The sequence below is a fragment of the Chionomys nivalis genome, chromosome 1 (genome assembly GCF_950005125.1).
Source record: "Chionomys nivalis chromosome 1, mChiNiv1.1, whole genome shotgun sequence".
Taxonomy (NCBI): Eukaryota; Metazoa; Chordata; class Mammalia; order Rodentia; family Cricetidae; genus Chionomys; species Chionomys nivalis.
Genome location: NC_080086.1, coordinates 12,617,740 through 12,634,538, shown reverse-complemented (window position 1 = coordinate 12,634,538; position 16,799 = coordinate 12,617,740). Strand labels below are relative to the sequence as shown.

Below are 16,799 nucleotides of genomic sequence, written 5' to 3'. Positions count from 1 at the left end.
CTATTGTCTTTGTAAATGAAAAGCCGGCAAGAGATCTTATTACAGTAGCAGCTTTTCATATTTGTGATTATTAATCACTCTTAAACCTCATCTTAATCTGTTTCTTTAATGTTCTTTTTATGTTTAATTTTCCCACTACCTTATCTTCATAACTCAGAGAAATCCTTCTTTCCCAGCAACAGAAGCTGCCAGTGAATTGTCAGCTGAACTCCTTCCTGGGGAATTCCCAACAAATCCATGAAAGGGCACAGCACCTCTACTTTCCAGGAAGAATCTGGAGGTATACAGGGTCCAGGAAGGGCCTAGAGGTCCACGAGGTGGAAAAACAGCCCCATGAGTTTCCAGGAAGTACTTGGAGGTCCTTGGGGTGGAGTAACAGCCCCCTGACTTTCCAGGAAAGACCTGGAGGTCCACGGGGTGGAGTAACATTACCCTGACTTTCCAGGAAATACTTGGGGGTCCTTGGGGGTGAGTAACATCACCCTGACTTTCCAGGAAATAGTTGGAGGCCCACAGGGGTGGAGTAACTCACAAAGGAGTGCACAACTAGGTTGTATCTGAATGGGACAGTTTTCAAATCGGGACTGTTTACCATTCTGCTTCTCAACGTACCTCTGAATCCAGAGCTTGCCTCTAACCTTGCCTAGTGGACAAGCTGAGGAACTGATGATGATTTGTGGGTCTTATGTTTTTTTTAATAAGTTTATATTTACAGAAGGTAAAAAACACATGAATTGGTCACAAAAGGGACGTCTGCCAGTTCTGCTGTTGCTGCTGACGGTGACAAGAACATTCTTGGCGGGAGTATAATGTGTGATGAGTAGCAAAGTGGTCAAAAGTTAGGAGATATTAAGCCTGGTGTTGTGGTTTCTACCCATCATCTCAGCATTCAGGACCTGTAGGAGCTGAGGCAGGAGGAGATCTGTGAGTGGAAAGCCTTCTGTGCTATACAGCGAGTTTAAGGCTAGGCTGGGGTCCAGAGTGAGACTTCTCTAAAAAGAAACCCATTGGGATGTGTGTGTAGCTTAGTCTGTAGACATCTTGTCTGGTAGCACAAGCCTTGTGTTTAATTTACAGTACTCTGCTAACTGGGCATAAAAGCAGAAGCCTGTAACCCAGTATTAGAGACATGTAGGCAAGAAGACAAAGGCTGAGACATGTAAGTTCATCCATAGTTACAACACAACTATAAGAGCAGCGTTGGGAAACAGGAGACATTGGCAAAAAAAAAAAAAAAAAAAAAAAAAAAAAACAGCAAGCAAATAAAACAAAAAGAAGCAAAGCAAAAAACTATATAAAACCTGCACTACACATGAGTGGTGAAAACCAGAGATTCTGATTATCACCAGTATATAAATATCTAAAAATGACCCTTTAAAAAAGAATCAATTAAAAATCTCTCAAGAATTAACCATGGCAGGCCTCTGCAAAGGTCTACCGTTGAACAAAAGCACAGAACATTTAACATGTTTGGTCAAATGAACACTCAATCTTCTCCAAAGACAGACTTTGTTTAATAATGACCGCCAACAAGTTTATTTAAGCAATCAAGAAACTATAGGGTCAAGACGAAGTAACCTTTCCTTGAAATCAAAGTAAACTCCATCTCCTTTAGAAGGAAGTAATGGCAAATGATTAGGAATGTCAACTCAACCTTCACAAAATGGCAGCAATAAGAGGGAAACGAGCTCCTGGGACAACTGGAAACCACAGGAAAAAGTACCTGGGACTCAAGGTGACAGTACTGATTAATTCTTACACAGCTCTTTGGCCAACACTAGCTTTGGGAACAGTATGTATTACAATTTTTGTGTGTGGAAGTGAGCCGCTGTTTCAGGATCCCTCAAATGTGGAGATTCAAGGTGCATTAGCCCAGGTTCTCAACAAGGATAGTGACAAAACCCCAGGCATCTTCTAGATTTATGTGTAGTTACAAACACTTTGACTTGCTTTCAGAAGTTTAATTTACATCTTTCAGTTTTAGAAAGTAAATCACAGTTTATACTTATCCTTAAATAGGACTGAGCTCTGGAGCATCACTCAGTGGTCAGTGCACTGAATGCCCTTCAGAGGACCTGGGTTCTATTCTCAGCACCCACATTGTGGGCTCACAACCATCCACAGCTCCAGTTTCAGGGAGCTCTAACACTCTCTTTATGGCCTCAAAAGGTATTAGGTACTTATATGCAAAACAGGCATACACAATAATAATTGTCTTAAAAATTTAAAAAGAACAAATATCAATTTTTTGGTTTTAAAAAATAATGCTTATCTCCTTCTGGTGTGAACCTAGCATAGTTGAGCTAGGTTTAAGTTCGTGGTAAGAAATGAGCTTCACTGTGAATAACACCTGCTTAATGTTCCCCTCATTGTATTAAGAATGTGGATGCTCACCTTCCTGGGCCTGGATGGAAGTGGGAGGACCTTGGTCTTCCTGTAGGGCAGGGAATTTGGACTGCTCTTCAGTATCGAGAGGGAGGGGGAATGGACTGGGGGGAGGAGAAGAGGAGTGGGGATGGGGGAGGGGAGTGGGGGGAAGGGGCAATATGTGGGAGGAGGGGGAGGGAAATGGGAAACGGGGAGCAGTTGGAAATTTTAATTAAAAAAGAATTTAAAAAAAGTAAAAAAAAAAAAAAAAAAAGAATGTGATTTACTGGGTTGTAACAATGCACTTTGTGAAAAGATGGCCCAATGCTCTCCATGCTGATTAGAGCAAATATGTCAAACTAAATGGTTTTTTGCCAAGAAAACAATTTAGTTTCATAAGTCTACATTTAACTTTTAAATTTTGTTTTAATCCCCCCGCCGAGTGTACGTGTGTGCATGTGTGTGTGTGTGCATGTGTGTGTGTGTGCATGTGTGTGTGTGCATGTGTTTTTACCTAAGCCCTCATACTTACAAGGTAAGTGCCTCAGCACTAAGCCACATCTCACGTCCAGGCTTATTTCTGAAAACTACTTCAAACAGTACAGCTAGCTGACTTCAAATGTTGAAAACTGACCACACTTGCAAAAGTTCCTTCTCTGCAATTATTATTGCCTGAGTATTAAAAAAGATCTCAACTCTGCTGCTACCTGGCAAGAGTTCATCCACTGGCCAGGAGATGCCTTTCTGAGTAAGAGCTCTGGTTTTCAGTCCAACCTCACTGCGGCAGACATCTCCCTGTGGCGTTCAAATCATCTTTCAACTATATCAATATATATGTATAGGTGTTGGCTTAAAATCAAGCACAATTATACAATAGCCTGGATTACTTAAGAGATAGTCATATTACCACACCCTTATGGCTTTTGAGTCACATTTTGTGTCACAATTTCTAATTGGTCTTAATAATAAAAACCCAGAGTCAGATATTAGGGGGTGAAAGCTGAAACATCAGAGAAGGAGAGCAGCCAGCCACTGGTTCTTACCTCTACAAAATCCTCAGGTCGAATGGGAATCCTGTCTCTACAAATCCTCAGACTGAATCCTGAACTCCTATCTCCTGCCTTATATTCCTCTCTCTGTCCAGCCATGTCACTTCCTGCCTTTACTTCCCTAGTGCTGGGATTAAAGGTGTGATCCACCACCGCCTGGCCTCTATGGCTAACTAGTGTGGCTAGTTCTTTACTCTGACCTTCAGGTAAGCTTTATTTGTTAAAGCACAAACAAAATATCACCAAGGATTTCATAGTTACTACTTAATTATGAAGATTCATTGGTATGTCCAAATAAAAAGACACTCGAAGAAAAATTACAGTAAAGGAGTGAGAGAATTTCCCGTGTAATTCAGTATGTGGACTCTGATGAGTGCTGCTCAGATCACACAGCTTTCCTAAGGGGCACTCGGACCTCGAAGGGGAACTCCCACTGTACCCATGCCAGGGCAACATAGGTCCTCACACTGACTGCCTTTTACCTCTATGGCCCTTGATCTTGCTATGCCCACAGAAGCATCTTTGATGCTTTTTAGACTTAACAGAAGCATTCCTCCTTCAAGGTCTTCATGCTGATTCTTTACTATGCTAAGAACGTGTTTCACACGCATGCCCCTCATTAGCTCTGTCAGCTCCTTCAGGTCCGCAACTGAGGATACTGTCTCAATGAGTACATTTCTGTGTAACCTAAGGTGAAGATCAGTTCTCAATTTCTCCATCTCTTCTGCCTTCCCTTCCTCTCTGACTCCCTCTTCTACATCTTTCTCCACAAATGCATGTGTGTTCATGTATGCTTGTGTGATTTTGTGCTGTACACACACACACACACACACACACACACACACACACACACATTCTACATGTTCCTTATACTTCCTTATATTCCCCCCGTCATTACTAATGCCTCTATAGCCTATTCCTGTTTTGATGATTACCTACTCTGTCTAATTGGGGTAAAATTTCAACAAGGGCAGGAGCTATTTTCATGTTTTATTCAGGATTATATCTCAGGGCCTTGTTATCCTGGAATAATGATATTTGTTGGAGGAGAAAATGAGGATAAGAACACTAAATGTTTTGGAAGCTGTCAATAGTAACCTCCATTAACAGCCTGCCAATATCTGTGCAAAAAGATGCTCGGGTTCAAACACAGTTTCACCCTTATCTTACTGCAAAGGAAAAATATCTATGAGGCTCAGCTTTCTAGAAATTTCTGATTTATAAAACTGTCTTTACAAAGTCTATATTTGTTCTTAAAATCCTCCTACTAAAATTTGTCTTTTAAAATTTATTTTCTATATTTGGAACAAAACTCAGGGTCCTGTGTATACTAGACAAATATTCTGCTACCCAGCTACAGCTTGACCTTCCTTCATGTTTTTCCTAATTTTGCCCAGTCAAATACATTTCATTTTCTATGTTGGTCATAACTGGAGTAAAAAAATCTTTATATATCTTTAGCTATTTAGCAAGAACGGTACCTATATTTATCAGTTTTCGAAAAATTCAAATGTTAAGTTCTTCACAAATTTCTCCGACTGCATAGCTGATTATTCACATTGTAAAATATCAATAACTATATTTAAGTATTGATGTGTCATGTAAAATCAAGTAGGAATATTACACTTTACATCTATTATTTATAGCAATGAAATATTGATACTCAAATTATGTGTTTGTATTTCTCACAGTATGAACAAATGCCTAATAAGATGTTCATGTGCAATCCTTCTAAGTTTTAAAATTAGGCTCAAAATGAAGTTGAACTTGTTACTTTTACAATTCGAGTACACTTACCCATAACCATCCATACTCATGCTTAGTGTTAGAAGGTATGATAACTCTTTCCATTTTCCTTCTCTATTCCTACTCACCCAAGTAAGGAACAGGAAAAAGTCCACTCCTCTGACTCAAACCTTTATATGTCAATTAGAGGAATACACTTTCACTGAGCAATTGATAGATGTAAAATAAACATTGTACTTGTGATCATAAAGAATTAGAAAATGGTATAATCTTGATTTTTTATTACATGTGAGCATTATATCAAAGGATATTTAAGATGTTCTAAATATTTTATTTTATTTTATTTATTTTATGACAGGGTCCCTTGTAATCTATTCCGTCCTCCAACTGTTTGTTGATCCTCCTATGTCAAACTACCGTGTGCTATAATTACAGGCATGCGCTACCTTGACACAGGTAAAACTTCCAAAAGTAAAACAATTCAAAAACTGATTTGAAAAGCAGATGACTACGAACTTGTACTTAAACTGTTATTAAAAATGGCCTTGTCTTGGAAGTGCTAGAAACGGAATTCCCCAGCATGTATGGAATTAGCTTCTCTCTTCGTGTTTGCTTTTGGAGAACCTGTAGCACTAATGAGATGGGAATTTAGTTTTGCTCTGTGGTATTTAGATGAATATTAAATGTTAACATTAGCACACTTTATGAAGTTCTGTGCCCCTTGCTTGTCCTCCACATATTTGATATTTATGTTTGCTAAAACTGATCTCCTGTTTTATTAATAGGATGAGCTTGATGTGGACACCACTGTATTGCCCCAGTAATAACAATTTCACTTAAATATGGCTTTAGCATGCTCCTCAGCAATAATCCTTCAATTCCTAAGAGTCTTTTATTTTCCCAGTAGCCCAGTTGGAGAGTTTTTAATATTAAATTGAATCATAACAACACATGCTGATTAGAGTCTAACTTAATACACGAAGCTTAATGTTAATTTTATAACTTCAAATCAGAGATCCGACGAGTCCAGGATGGTTATTTATCTCAAGTGTGATTTTATTTGAAACTTGTAAAGCTTTCAGATAGATATATTTTGCATATCATGAAATGCTAACACCATGGAGGAATTCAGAAAGATTTAGAACTATGATAATAAAGCTGAGAATTTGTTATGATGAGGCTAGGATAGAAAGCAAAAATAGCCTAAGTATATGAACATGTCAATTATGTGTGGAGTCTGTGAGTTTCGTATGTTTGATTTCTGAAATCCTATTCCTTCAATCAAAATTATCTATTGGCATTAATAATATGACGGAAAAGCAATAAGTAAAATAAGTTGTTTAAACTAACAAAATATCCACATGCACCTCACATGTTTCGCAGTATAATCTTCCCTCAAAATGAATTCTACATAAATAACTTGACAGAGGAAATACATAGTTAGCTTTCAGATAAATTGTGTTTCCGTCGTTCACTCTAACTAGAGAAGACAGGCTGAAACTCCAGAGGAGCTGGTGAAAACAGAATCAGAAGACAAACATCAAATGGGAATAAATGCTGTGTTATGAAATTTGTCTTTCACCTTAGACTAGCGAAGACACAGCCTGTAACAGCAGATCATGTTGTGTTTTCAGGAGGAAATTACCTGGCTTCAAGTGTTGGTGCCTAACAGATTTCAAGGCTCGACGCTCCATGAAACTGGGGAATGGAGAAGAAGAGAGAGCAGCTTCTAACAGAAACACAGATAACACACAGTCCAAAAAACAAAAATCAACAAAACAAAAACAACAAATCTGAGCAAGGGAAGAAGATACTGCCATTTTTATTTCCACTTCCCTTCTTTTCAATATCTCATTAGATGCTTATGCTTCCTGCACTTTAATGTTAGTTGATAAAAGTGAGACGTGCCAGCTAACTGGGTGTTGGTGGGGGCTGAGACGAAATTGCTACCCTTGATGGAACTGAGGAAACATTTTCAAACAAATACCAAAAGAGGCCTTGGAAGGGTGGCAGAGCAGGGAGTAAAAATACCATGATCATTTAGGTGGCTAAAATTCTTATTTTTAGGATCTGTAATTTTTATGTGAGGCAGAAAACTGAACCACATAATACATTTTTATAATGTAAATATTCATCAAAACCACTTACAAAATTACTACTTTCAGCATATTTTCAAAATGAGATTCCTTAATAAATTATGTTTATGCAGTCCAAACACAGCATTAAGATGTATTATTAGTCACTTAATGGAGGCTAATGGTGAGTTTATAAATGAAGTGCTGGCTTACGTTGATATTTTCTAAGAGCAACCAAAAATAGATATTCTTTCCCAGAATTCTACATATTTATAAAGTGCAAAATAAGCATGTTTAGCAATTCACAAATGTAATTCTTCTAGATGCCTTTAATCTTAAATATACTTGTAGAAACGGATTTTTAAATTTTTTTTTCAAGTCAGGTATGTCTAGTTTATCCAAATTACATGTAAAAACAATCCTCACTGAAGTATCCCATGCATTATAAAGAGATGAAAGAAACAAAAAGCAAATTTGTAATTAGTGTGGAATATTCTTAATATTCCCAGAGAGTTGGTACCTTCTATGAAAATAGCTAAAATATAAACAAATCAAAACAAAAATCCACAAAACAAATTGAACTAATTGTATGAAATATGTAAATATTCATTCATTACAGATGGGTAGTTGTGGAACTAAAAAAATAAATAAGTTATATATAAATTTACAAAGGAAAAGAAATTCTACATATAGATTAAATATTTTTCAACAGGCATAATTTCTATGTACTTGTCCCTCAGGAAGTCTTCTATGAAACACCAATTATTTTCCCAGACAAGGAACATTTCTCTAAAGTATTGTATCAAATGAAATTATTGCTCTTTCATTATATTGCTCTATGCATACTATATAGTGTAAACTAGAATTCAACAATACTTTCCTATGATAAAAGCAAAATGGAAAAGTTACAACTCTTCATAAAGCTGTAAATAATGTATAATAAATTGCAAGGGTTATAACAATATTTTTCACAGACCATGGCATCAAATATGCTCATGCATCAAAATATTTCATTATACTAAGATCAACTAAGACAATCATATATCATAAAAATTAGGACTGTAGTAACATGTCTAAAATCATTAAATGAAGCTTGTAGAGAAAATTTATGAATAAGGTATCTCACTCTAGATGGAAACTTGTTTTATTTTTACCTTTAGATGATAAAAAAGTTATTTAAAAAAATAATAATGTACTGCTTTCCAGGGCAAATATTTCCATCCACTTGATATTCAGAAAGTGAAAGTGAGGGGAAGAAAGAATGAATACTTTATTCCACATTAAGACAGACGCTGCACTTCATCTTGCCCAGATGAAACGGTATTAATAACACATTCCTATTTACATTTAAGGCTATAATTACACATCAATATAAATTTAATCTTACATAAAAATTTAGAAGTACCAGGCTTGATCAGCGTGAAATAAAGTTATAGCTAGACTGATGCTCCGTGCAGCATTTTATTTTAATTTTCTCTTTAAGAGTTATATTATTATATTAAAGCATATAAAATTTGCAGTTAGCAGAGCAAGCTTCAATCATTTTGGTTAATTGGCAACTTTGGTGGAGTGTAAAAACCTCACCCTTTCCCAGGAGTTTCATTTTAAACAAATCATGCACACGTATAAAAATAGCAAATTGCATTAAATTTTATATAAGGCATTTTACAGCTTCTCATGTAGAAACAGCTATCAGCAGCTTTCTTTCATGGCATACACCAGAGCACACAGCTTTGCAATGACTCTGGCAAGACACCATTGAAACGGATACGAGATAGAGGCCGTGTCAACTTAACACTCAGAGTACACTGTATAAATTTAGTGTTCATGCAGGCTTACATGAACACTAAAAGCAAAAAATGTCCCAAAGATGCAATGGTAAGATCTGATATTCTTTTCTGCCTCTGGGTCGAAAATTAAAGCATTGGGATGTTTCTTCCACTTCTGACTATTTAATGTTTACACAAAGCCTTAATTCTAAAATCTCTGATAATACACTGCCATTCATATTTTCCAAAACGAAGTAGGAGTGTCAGTAGAACCTAAAGTCTCTTAAACATGACTGCTACATGTTGATATTTTTACTCAACAATTGGCTATTCTTAGATATCAATTTTAGACTCAAATTTAGGGTCGAAAGATGCTTTTTGTCTCTTTTGTCATAAAGTTACTCTTACAATCTTTGAAAGAATGTATCGATGTGGTGGCTGTGTTTTTAACAAATTCTTTCCTGGGTTTGGGCACAGAAATGCCTGACAACAGACAGATTACAGGAACTCGTTCCGAAAGTAGATAGAGTTTAGAAGTCAATCATTTTCTTTCTTCCTATATGGAGAAAGTTCCTGAGGAAGGATTGCAGTACTGCAAATGGGTACATTGTGTCTCCTCGGATGTGTATATCTTACGTCCACAGTAAAATAGCAGATCAAGTGACTAGGTAGAATGATAGCCCTGCTTGGGGGATCTGAAGCTGCTCCAGGGCAGGTGTTTTGCTTTTCCTTAAATAAAACTGGCTGTGTCACAAAGGTTAAAAAAAAAAATGTCTTGAAGAAAGACATATATATCCCAATAGTCACTGAGGTTTATACTTTCTGTTTCCTGCTATCTAAATTCATATATTTTAATATCACTTAATACCTCAAATCACTATTCAAAGGCCTTCATGGTTTCATGAGGTAACACTCTCCCAGTCACGCAGAATAATATTGAAGCTTTCTAAAACTCTTAGTTTGGAATGAACTGGGCTTTTGTTTTTCTTCTTTAAGGGAAAATGTTTAATAGGCTTTTAAATACAGTGGGCAAAAGGATTTCCCTCATCTTCAGTTATGGACAATTTTCTAGTGTACGGAAATACCAATAATCAATAATTTATAAGCATGGGTCATGTTTCTTTTTGCATTTTCTATTTTCTTTTTTAGGCAACTAGTAACTCAGGGGCACAATCCAAATCTGTAACTTATTTGTGGCTTATTATTTCTTGTTACTCTAACCAAATCGTATAATATGCAAAGTTCAAAAATTCCACTATTTTGAAACAGAATTTAAGTGGTTAAATATTGCTGGTGAAGATTACAGAAAGAATATATATTAAACAGAGAGGGAAACGAGAAATATGATTTTTGAGGTTCAGCAAAATTCACACAGAGAGTATTTGTTCAGTAATCATGTTGCAGATATTCTTATAATAAAATAAACTGTCTCAATAGCCACAGAGTCTTAATTCTGAAACTTGGGTTATTCATGGACCGCTTTGTGCATATTTCTGCAAACCAAGTTTGAAAGCAACGACAGGAGGCCAGCATCTCATAGCTTACTGATATTCTTCCCTTCGTCTTCATCTCAGCCACTCTTTCCAATTCTACCTTCCACATAGTAGGCACCTAATAAACATTTGTACATGGCTGTATCCAATCAAAGACTTTGATGTATGAATAAATTTGATTTAAAATACAGGATCTGGTTATTTAAACTTCTTAGAGGCACGTCTGTACACTGTCATTGAGATCTGTGACTTTCACATAAAACATACCACTTCTGTGGTATGTTCTACACCCCGTAACACAGCATTTTATGCACATACCAATTCCCTGTATCACATTGATACTTTCTGTGTTGATGAAATTGCCCAAGCCACATTACATAACCAACCTCAGTGTAAATAAGGAATAAGCTTGCTGTTAACAACATGGTCTGAGATGTTAACAATCCCCAAGCTGTTACTGTAACAACTGGTCATTAATGTGGTAATGACCAAGTTAAGAGGAAATTGTTCTCTGAGAAATGAATATATTGGTGATCGGGACCAAATTCAAGAGAGTAAGATATGTGTATACTAAGTTAACTGTCATTAAAATGAAAGCCTAGCAGAAATAAAAAGCTTCATTGCAGAAATTCACATGCATTTTGTTTTTTCATAAAGATGAAGACTTCAAATACAGAAACTATTTTGATAAATTGCCTTGGGTGACACATTTAATTGAGATGATCAAATCCTAGGTTAGCCCCACATTCTATTTGCTGTCCCAAGGAAGAATGGAACAAAACAAATCTAAAGTTACTTTCTCTACTGTCAACACATTGAAAACACATAACTATTTTACCCATGAAATAGGCAAACTCAACATTTCTGATTCAGAAATATCCCAAGGCTTCAAACAATATTCTTTACTCTTTCCTTAATGTTTATCTTTTTTTACTTATTAAAATGCCTACTCCAGCTCAAACTGTATAAACTTCTTGTTTGCCCTTGCAACCTAAATCCACTTGATAAACTAAAATTGTGCACAATGTAAGTCAAAAGGAGTCAAAGAGCCCTGGGTATCAGTTAGCACAGACAAAGCGAACCTAGGAAGTAACAGATCAGATCATGAAAAGCAAACACACAGGCTTTATCTCAAAATGAGGCACTCATTCACAATGAGCACAGGAGACATTTTTATTTCAAAGAAGAAAAGTTCAAAGACGGCAGAGTTCTAAAAGAATGCATGTTGTATGTTAACTCTGATTGGTTTTGCTGCCATAATGAGGGAAATCGTGGCTCCTGAGAGTTACTTCACATTGTTGGCACCTTGTGTGCTTCTGAACTCTGGGAATACAGGGAAGTGGTAACAAGTGCTTATAATTAACCAGGAGGTTATAAGCACAAGCCAGAAGCAGTGCTACCAGGGGAGAGCAGAATGTGAGAAACCACACCGGATTTGGTCCTATGCAACTAGCATTAATCAAAAGATATATATGTATTAGAATAAAAAAATCTGCCTTTAAATAACTGAATTATAGACTAAGAAAAGAAGGACCAAATTTCTTAAGAAACATCTCCCAGAATAGCCAGGATGGTTGGTTAAGGAGTTACTATCAATTGATAAATTTTGTGTCATAAGGAAAACGATTCAAATAAATAGCTTAATGTCAGGCTGGAAAAAATGATTAATTGTATCAAATATGAAAACCCAAATGATGCCATATATCATTTCTCTAATTTGATAGATCCCACTTTATTAGGATAAGTAATTTGCAGCTAAGTCAAGTCACAAAGTCCCCTGGAAAGAAAATCCTCCCTCCTGTAGCATTTCCGTGTTGGCTAAAATCAGGGATGCATATTGAAATCGCTTCAGGTCGGATAACCATGGAGACCCACACTGCCTTGAGACTGATCGGATGTTTGTACTTTGGAGGGTGGTGACTGGCTTCCATCAACAATGAGGTTTTTACTATTTCATTCTCCATAGAACCACAAGAGAGTCTGAGGCTGCTCAGTATTGATGCGATAACTTCAAATGTCACGGGGTGGCAAGACACAGGTATACTTAGGTCAAGGTTCTAAAACATTGCCTTAAATATATTAATGAATGCAAGTCAAGAATTTAAAACTTATTCCTTTTAGTATATATGACAACAGGAAAGTTAGTTGAATAACCAGATTATTCCATCCAACTAAAGTTGAACTTATTAAAAGTGCAGAGCTAAAATATTCAGTTGAGCAACAATTGGTCTCTTTGTCAGGCTCATCTCTTATGCTCTAGTGAAAGAAGGAACCCAGCTGCTGTTTGAATCTAGGTATATCCTCGGCATTATTTGTCATTTTCAGTGTAAGTAATGAATGACTGATTCCTAAATCAGCATCCACCGACAAACCGAATTAAAACACTTTAGATATTTTTGTTGGCTACCCCTTAAGCAGTGGTTTATGTGATAGATACAGACTAACATTTTGAAGGCTGGCAGGGTAACATCTTTTAAGAACATCAGTCAGTAGTTAAGGAAATCAAATAAACAAACCAAAAACACACTTACAAACGGACTTTAAAAGGCATTCAGCCATGACCAGTATGCAAAGACCACTCCTACCTCAGGTAGTCTCGACGACAGAGGATAAGGTTAGCTTTAGTGTACAGCGTGGAGCCCACCTCTCCCAAACGACAGTCGCAGCAGGCACACTTCAGGCAGTCCTCATGCCAGTATTTGTCCAGTGCCTTTAGAAGGTACCGATCCTTGATTTTGCGGTTGCAGCCAGCACAACCTTTCGGCTTGGTGTCTGGCTGAACTGAGAGCATTTGTATGCCTGAGGAAAAGAAATGAGAAAGGGCAGCTGAGACTCCAAATAGAAGGAAAGACAAACAGATGAAAGAGTTAACACTGCCTCTGTATGCCTTCTTTTTCCTTCCTTCCGTCCTTCCTTCCTTCCTTCCTTCCTTGAGAGTTATATTACAACCAAACTACGTTTTGGAAAGAAACCTCATACTTTGTAGAAATCCTTATGAAAAGCTCAGTGAACTCATTCATGTGAAGCAGCGACAGTGATGAGCTGCTGTGTGTTGTACCTTGACATTGGCTACGGAGGGGAGACATCCTTCGATCATTTCCATAGTGTTCCGTTCTCCACACAAAACAGGAAGAACGTGTGAGTCAACGGATGACAGCCTAGAGAAGCAAGCAACTGAAGCTAGCTCATCCAACTAGCTGACAGGATCCCAAACTGAACTTTAACTGCAGAAACAGTTCATCCAACATGTATGTGACAGACGAAGCATGCATCTGTATGGGACATTCAGAATATTAACTTAGATGTACACATGTTTATAGATAAGTACGCAGTGCATCTGTCCCCCAAACCCATCAATCCTATAGCATTTACTTACATCCAAATACTTGCTTCTGTGTCTTTCATATTTCAAAGTATTCATTGTGTTAAAATAACAAAATATATTTATTTTCATATACATTAGTCACTGCTTATATTGAAGACTCATCACTTGATTATATAATAAATGTTCTAATATAATACAATTATAGGATTATGCAATTGATAGCCACAAGCATCTACTTATTTTATAAGGGAAAGAAGAAACACTGAAGACAAAGTTTAAGAATATGAAATATCACACAGTCATCCATAAATGGATACATTATAGAAAGTATACATATACCATATTGAATATAGGGACATTTCTTTATTTCAATGATGAATGTTCTTAATAAGCAAGGAATCTTGCTTCTACAGGCTTTACAACTTGACTAAAATATTTTTAATTAATTGAATATTCATTTTTTAGTTTCTCTTTATTGTTCCCCAAGTGTCAAACACTCAGCCTTAAAAAAAAGAAAGAAAAGCTGGCCAGCTATGCAAAGCTCCATCGTTATCAAGTAATATATTTGAATCGCTATAAAATGCTGCAGACATCATTGATTCCCTTGTATTACAAATTACGATACAGAGAGGCAGAGAAGTGAAGGGGCCCCTTAAGAGCGGATGACAGTGACACTATGGCTGTGGTACTAGGTGTTCTAACTGCAACCCCAGACCACCCCTTAACACTTCGCTTCCTCTCCTAGTCACAAAGTTTTAAACCTAGATGGACAAACATATCAAACACCAAGTATAAATGCATTTAAGGGAGTTCCAGATGGAAAACATGAAACATTTCTGATTCATTTTGCTTCAAGATAGGTAAACTCTATCCTTCCTTCTGATCCCTTATGATGAGGGGTGCAACCCTCAGTGCCTCCCCTGCCTGTCACAGAAAATCACACTGGTAAGAGACATCAGAGCATGCCCACAGCTGAATAAGTTTTCCAGCTATCAATGACCATGAACAACATATAATATTAGAATGTTCTTAAGCTTTCGTTAGAAATCATCTTGTCTGGTAGAGTAAGGGAGGAAGGAATGCAGAGAAGAAAGCGGGGTGGCTGTCCTGTGTGCCTGACACGCATGGCTGCGGTGTTCTGAGCTGTGGGCCAGCAGCAGATTTGAGCAGAAGAGCAGGTGGTCCTCGTGTAGCCTGCTTTCTGCTCCTTTTCTTTGAAGGAGCTCAGGGCCTAGTGTAGATTAATCATAACCCTTGATAGCTCTGCTAAATCTCACTCTCTAGAACTTCTAACAAATGAAGTTTCTTTGATCAGAACTAGTTATCCTTTTCTAGCAAGGTCCCACAAGGCATGAGTCCCATTAATTACAGGGCACAACAGGCCCAGGTGCCTCTTAGTCGTATACCTAGGGGGAGAAGAGGGATTTCGCTTTACTAAGGAAGTCCAGATCTCATGACTGAAAGCATACAGAGGTATGTTTAAGGTAACTGTCCTAATTAACTTGAAGTCTGCATTTTTTATATCACAAAGATAAAAGATGAAACAAAAATTCTTGGTAGTAAGCTAAGCTCCATTATTGCCCATGTTCGTGACATTATTATTAAGTATAAAGGGTCAGCTATCTTTATTCAAAATAAATTGTAACCAAGACAGCAGATACCAACATTTGGCACAAGAAATGCTATATTGCTTGTCTTCACAAAATGTTTTTGTTGTGTTGACATTTTAATTTAGCACTCAGAGGCCAATTAATAACTGAAATTCTTTCATTCTGTTTGGCCTTGTGCATAAAAGAAGTTTGATATTTTCTGCTCCATCCTCATAACTTCTTTTAAAGAACATTACTTCCTTTCTCTTGCAAATAGAATCTGCTCCATTCTATGCATTTAAAAAAAAATGTAGGAAAACAATCACTTGGTAGTCGCCACGTTGCCAGGCACCTAAATAGTAGAAAGCACTGAGCATTCTGTGCTCTTGATCCAAGAGAGTGTGTCTGGGGAGAGTTATGTGTTCGTGGCTAAGAGACACTTCACAAGTTGCTCATAGCCCATCAGCACTCATAACTAGTTTTAGATTGGCATGCAAATTGTTCCGAGGGAAATTCTTATTGCCTCTGAGACCCTGCCATTCTGAGTTATTTGACAGTTTAAGGGAAATCATAATTTTAAAAAAAGACATAAATAATAGCCTGTGCAGTGTGCTGCGCAGAAATAAGGAGAGCCGTTTCATTTAAACTCTGGTGAGCTTTTAATTGCCTGGATTGCATTGTGAGAAGGCCTGACGGTTGATTGCATCCATTATGTTCCCTTGTTCTGTGCCATTCATCCGCACAGTCTTAGCTTCAGTACTTAACACAACAAAGTAACCACAACTCCACAACACACAGGGGCTTAAAAAAATCATCTCAATAATGAAAGATGTGCAGCACTTAGGCACAGTGTTTTTTCTTTTTTTTCCTTTTTTCTTTCTTTCTTTCCTTTTTTTTTAAACACAGATGTATTATTTGAACTGATCACATGGATGAATGGAAAACAGTCTTTCCCTTTCAGAAGATTTACAGGGGACAATTTGGGAGAAGGAGAAGGGGCTCCATCATGAAGGGCTTTTGGGAGAGTGGATGTTAAAATTGTGAAGGCAGGTTTCGCAGCTGGGAGCAATGACATAGATTAAAAGAATTTGGCCAACACAGCCTTTCGATTGCCAAGTGTACCAAACAAAAGATTTTTCTCTCCTCTGCCCATCTTCGTCCCACTCCCACTCACTCCCCCTAATCCAGACTGGAAAGCTGGATTGGGCCTAAAAGCTTGTTTCTCTCTGTTCACTGGCCCAGAGCACCCCTACAGGCTGCAGCCCCCTAAGGGAAAACAATGCAAATAGATGTCCCCAAATCTCTGGCACTAGAGCTGCTTAACTCTGTTCTGCCCCTTCAACTCCCAACCCCCCTCCGTGTCCTTCCACCACCCTCCCCTTTTTG

At 37.4% G+C, this 16,799-nt stretch overlaps 1 protein-coding gene across 3 annotated transcripts in view; it reads right to left on the bottom strand.

Annotated features, from left to right (window-relative positions):
- Lmo3 (LIM domain only 3) overlaps nt 1–16,799 on the bottom strand; it is a 59,794-nt gene that overhangs the window by 40,808 nt on the left and 2,187 nt on the right. For all 3 annotated transcript variants that reach the window (XM_057774498.1, XM_057774507.1, XM_057774488.1), the window contains exon 2: nt 13,085–13,298. In XM_057774498.1, coding sequence (XP_057630481.1) covers nt 13,085–13,290 — 206 coding nt within the window. In that variant the 5' untranslated portion in view covers nt 13,291–13,298. The remainder of the gene's footprint in view (nt 1–13,084; nt 13,299–16,799) is intronic.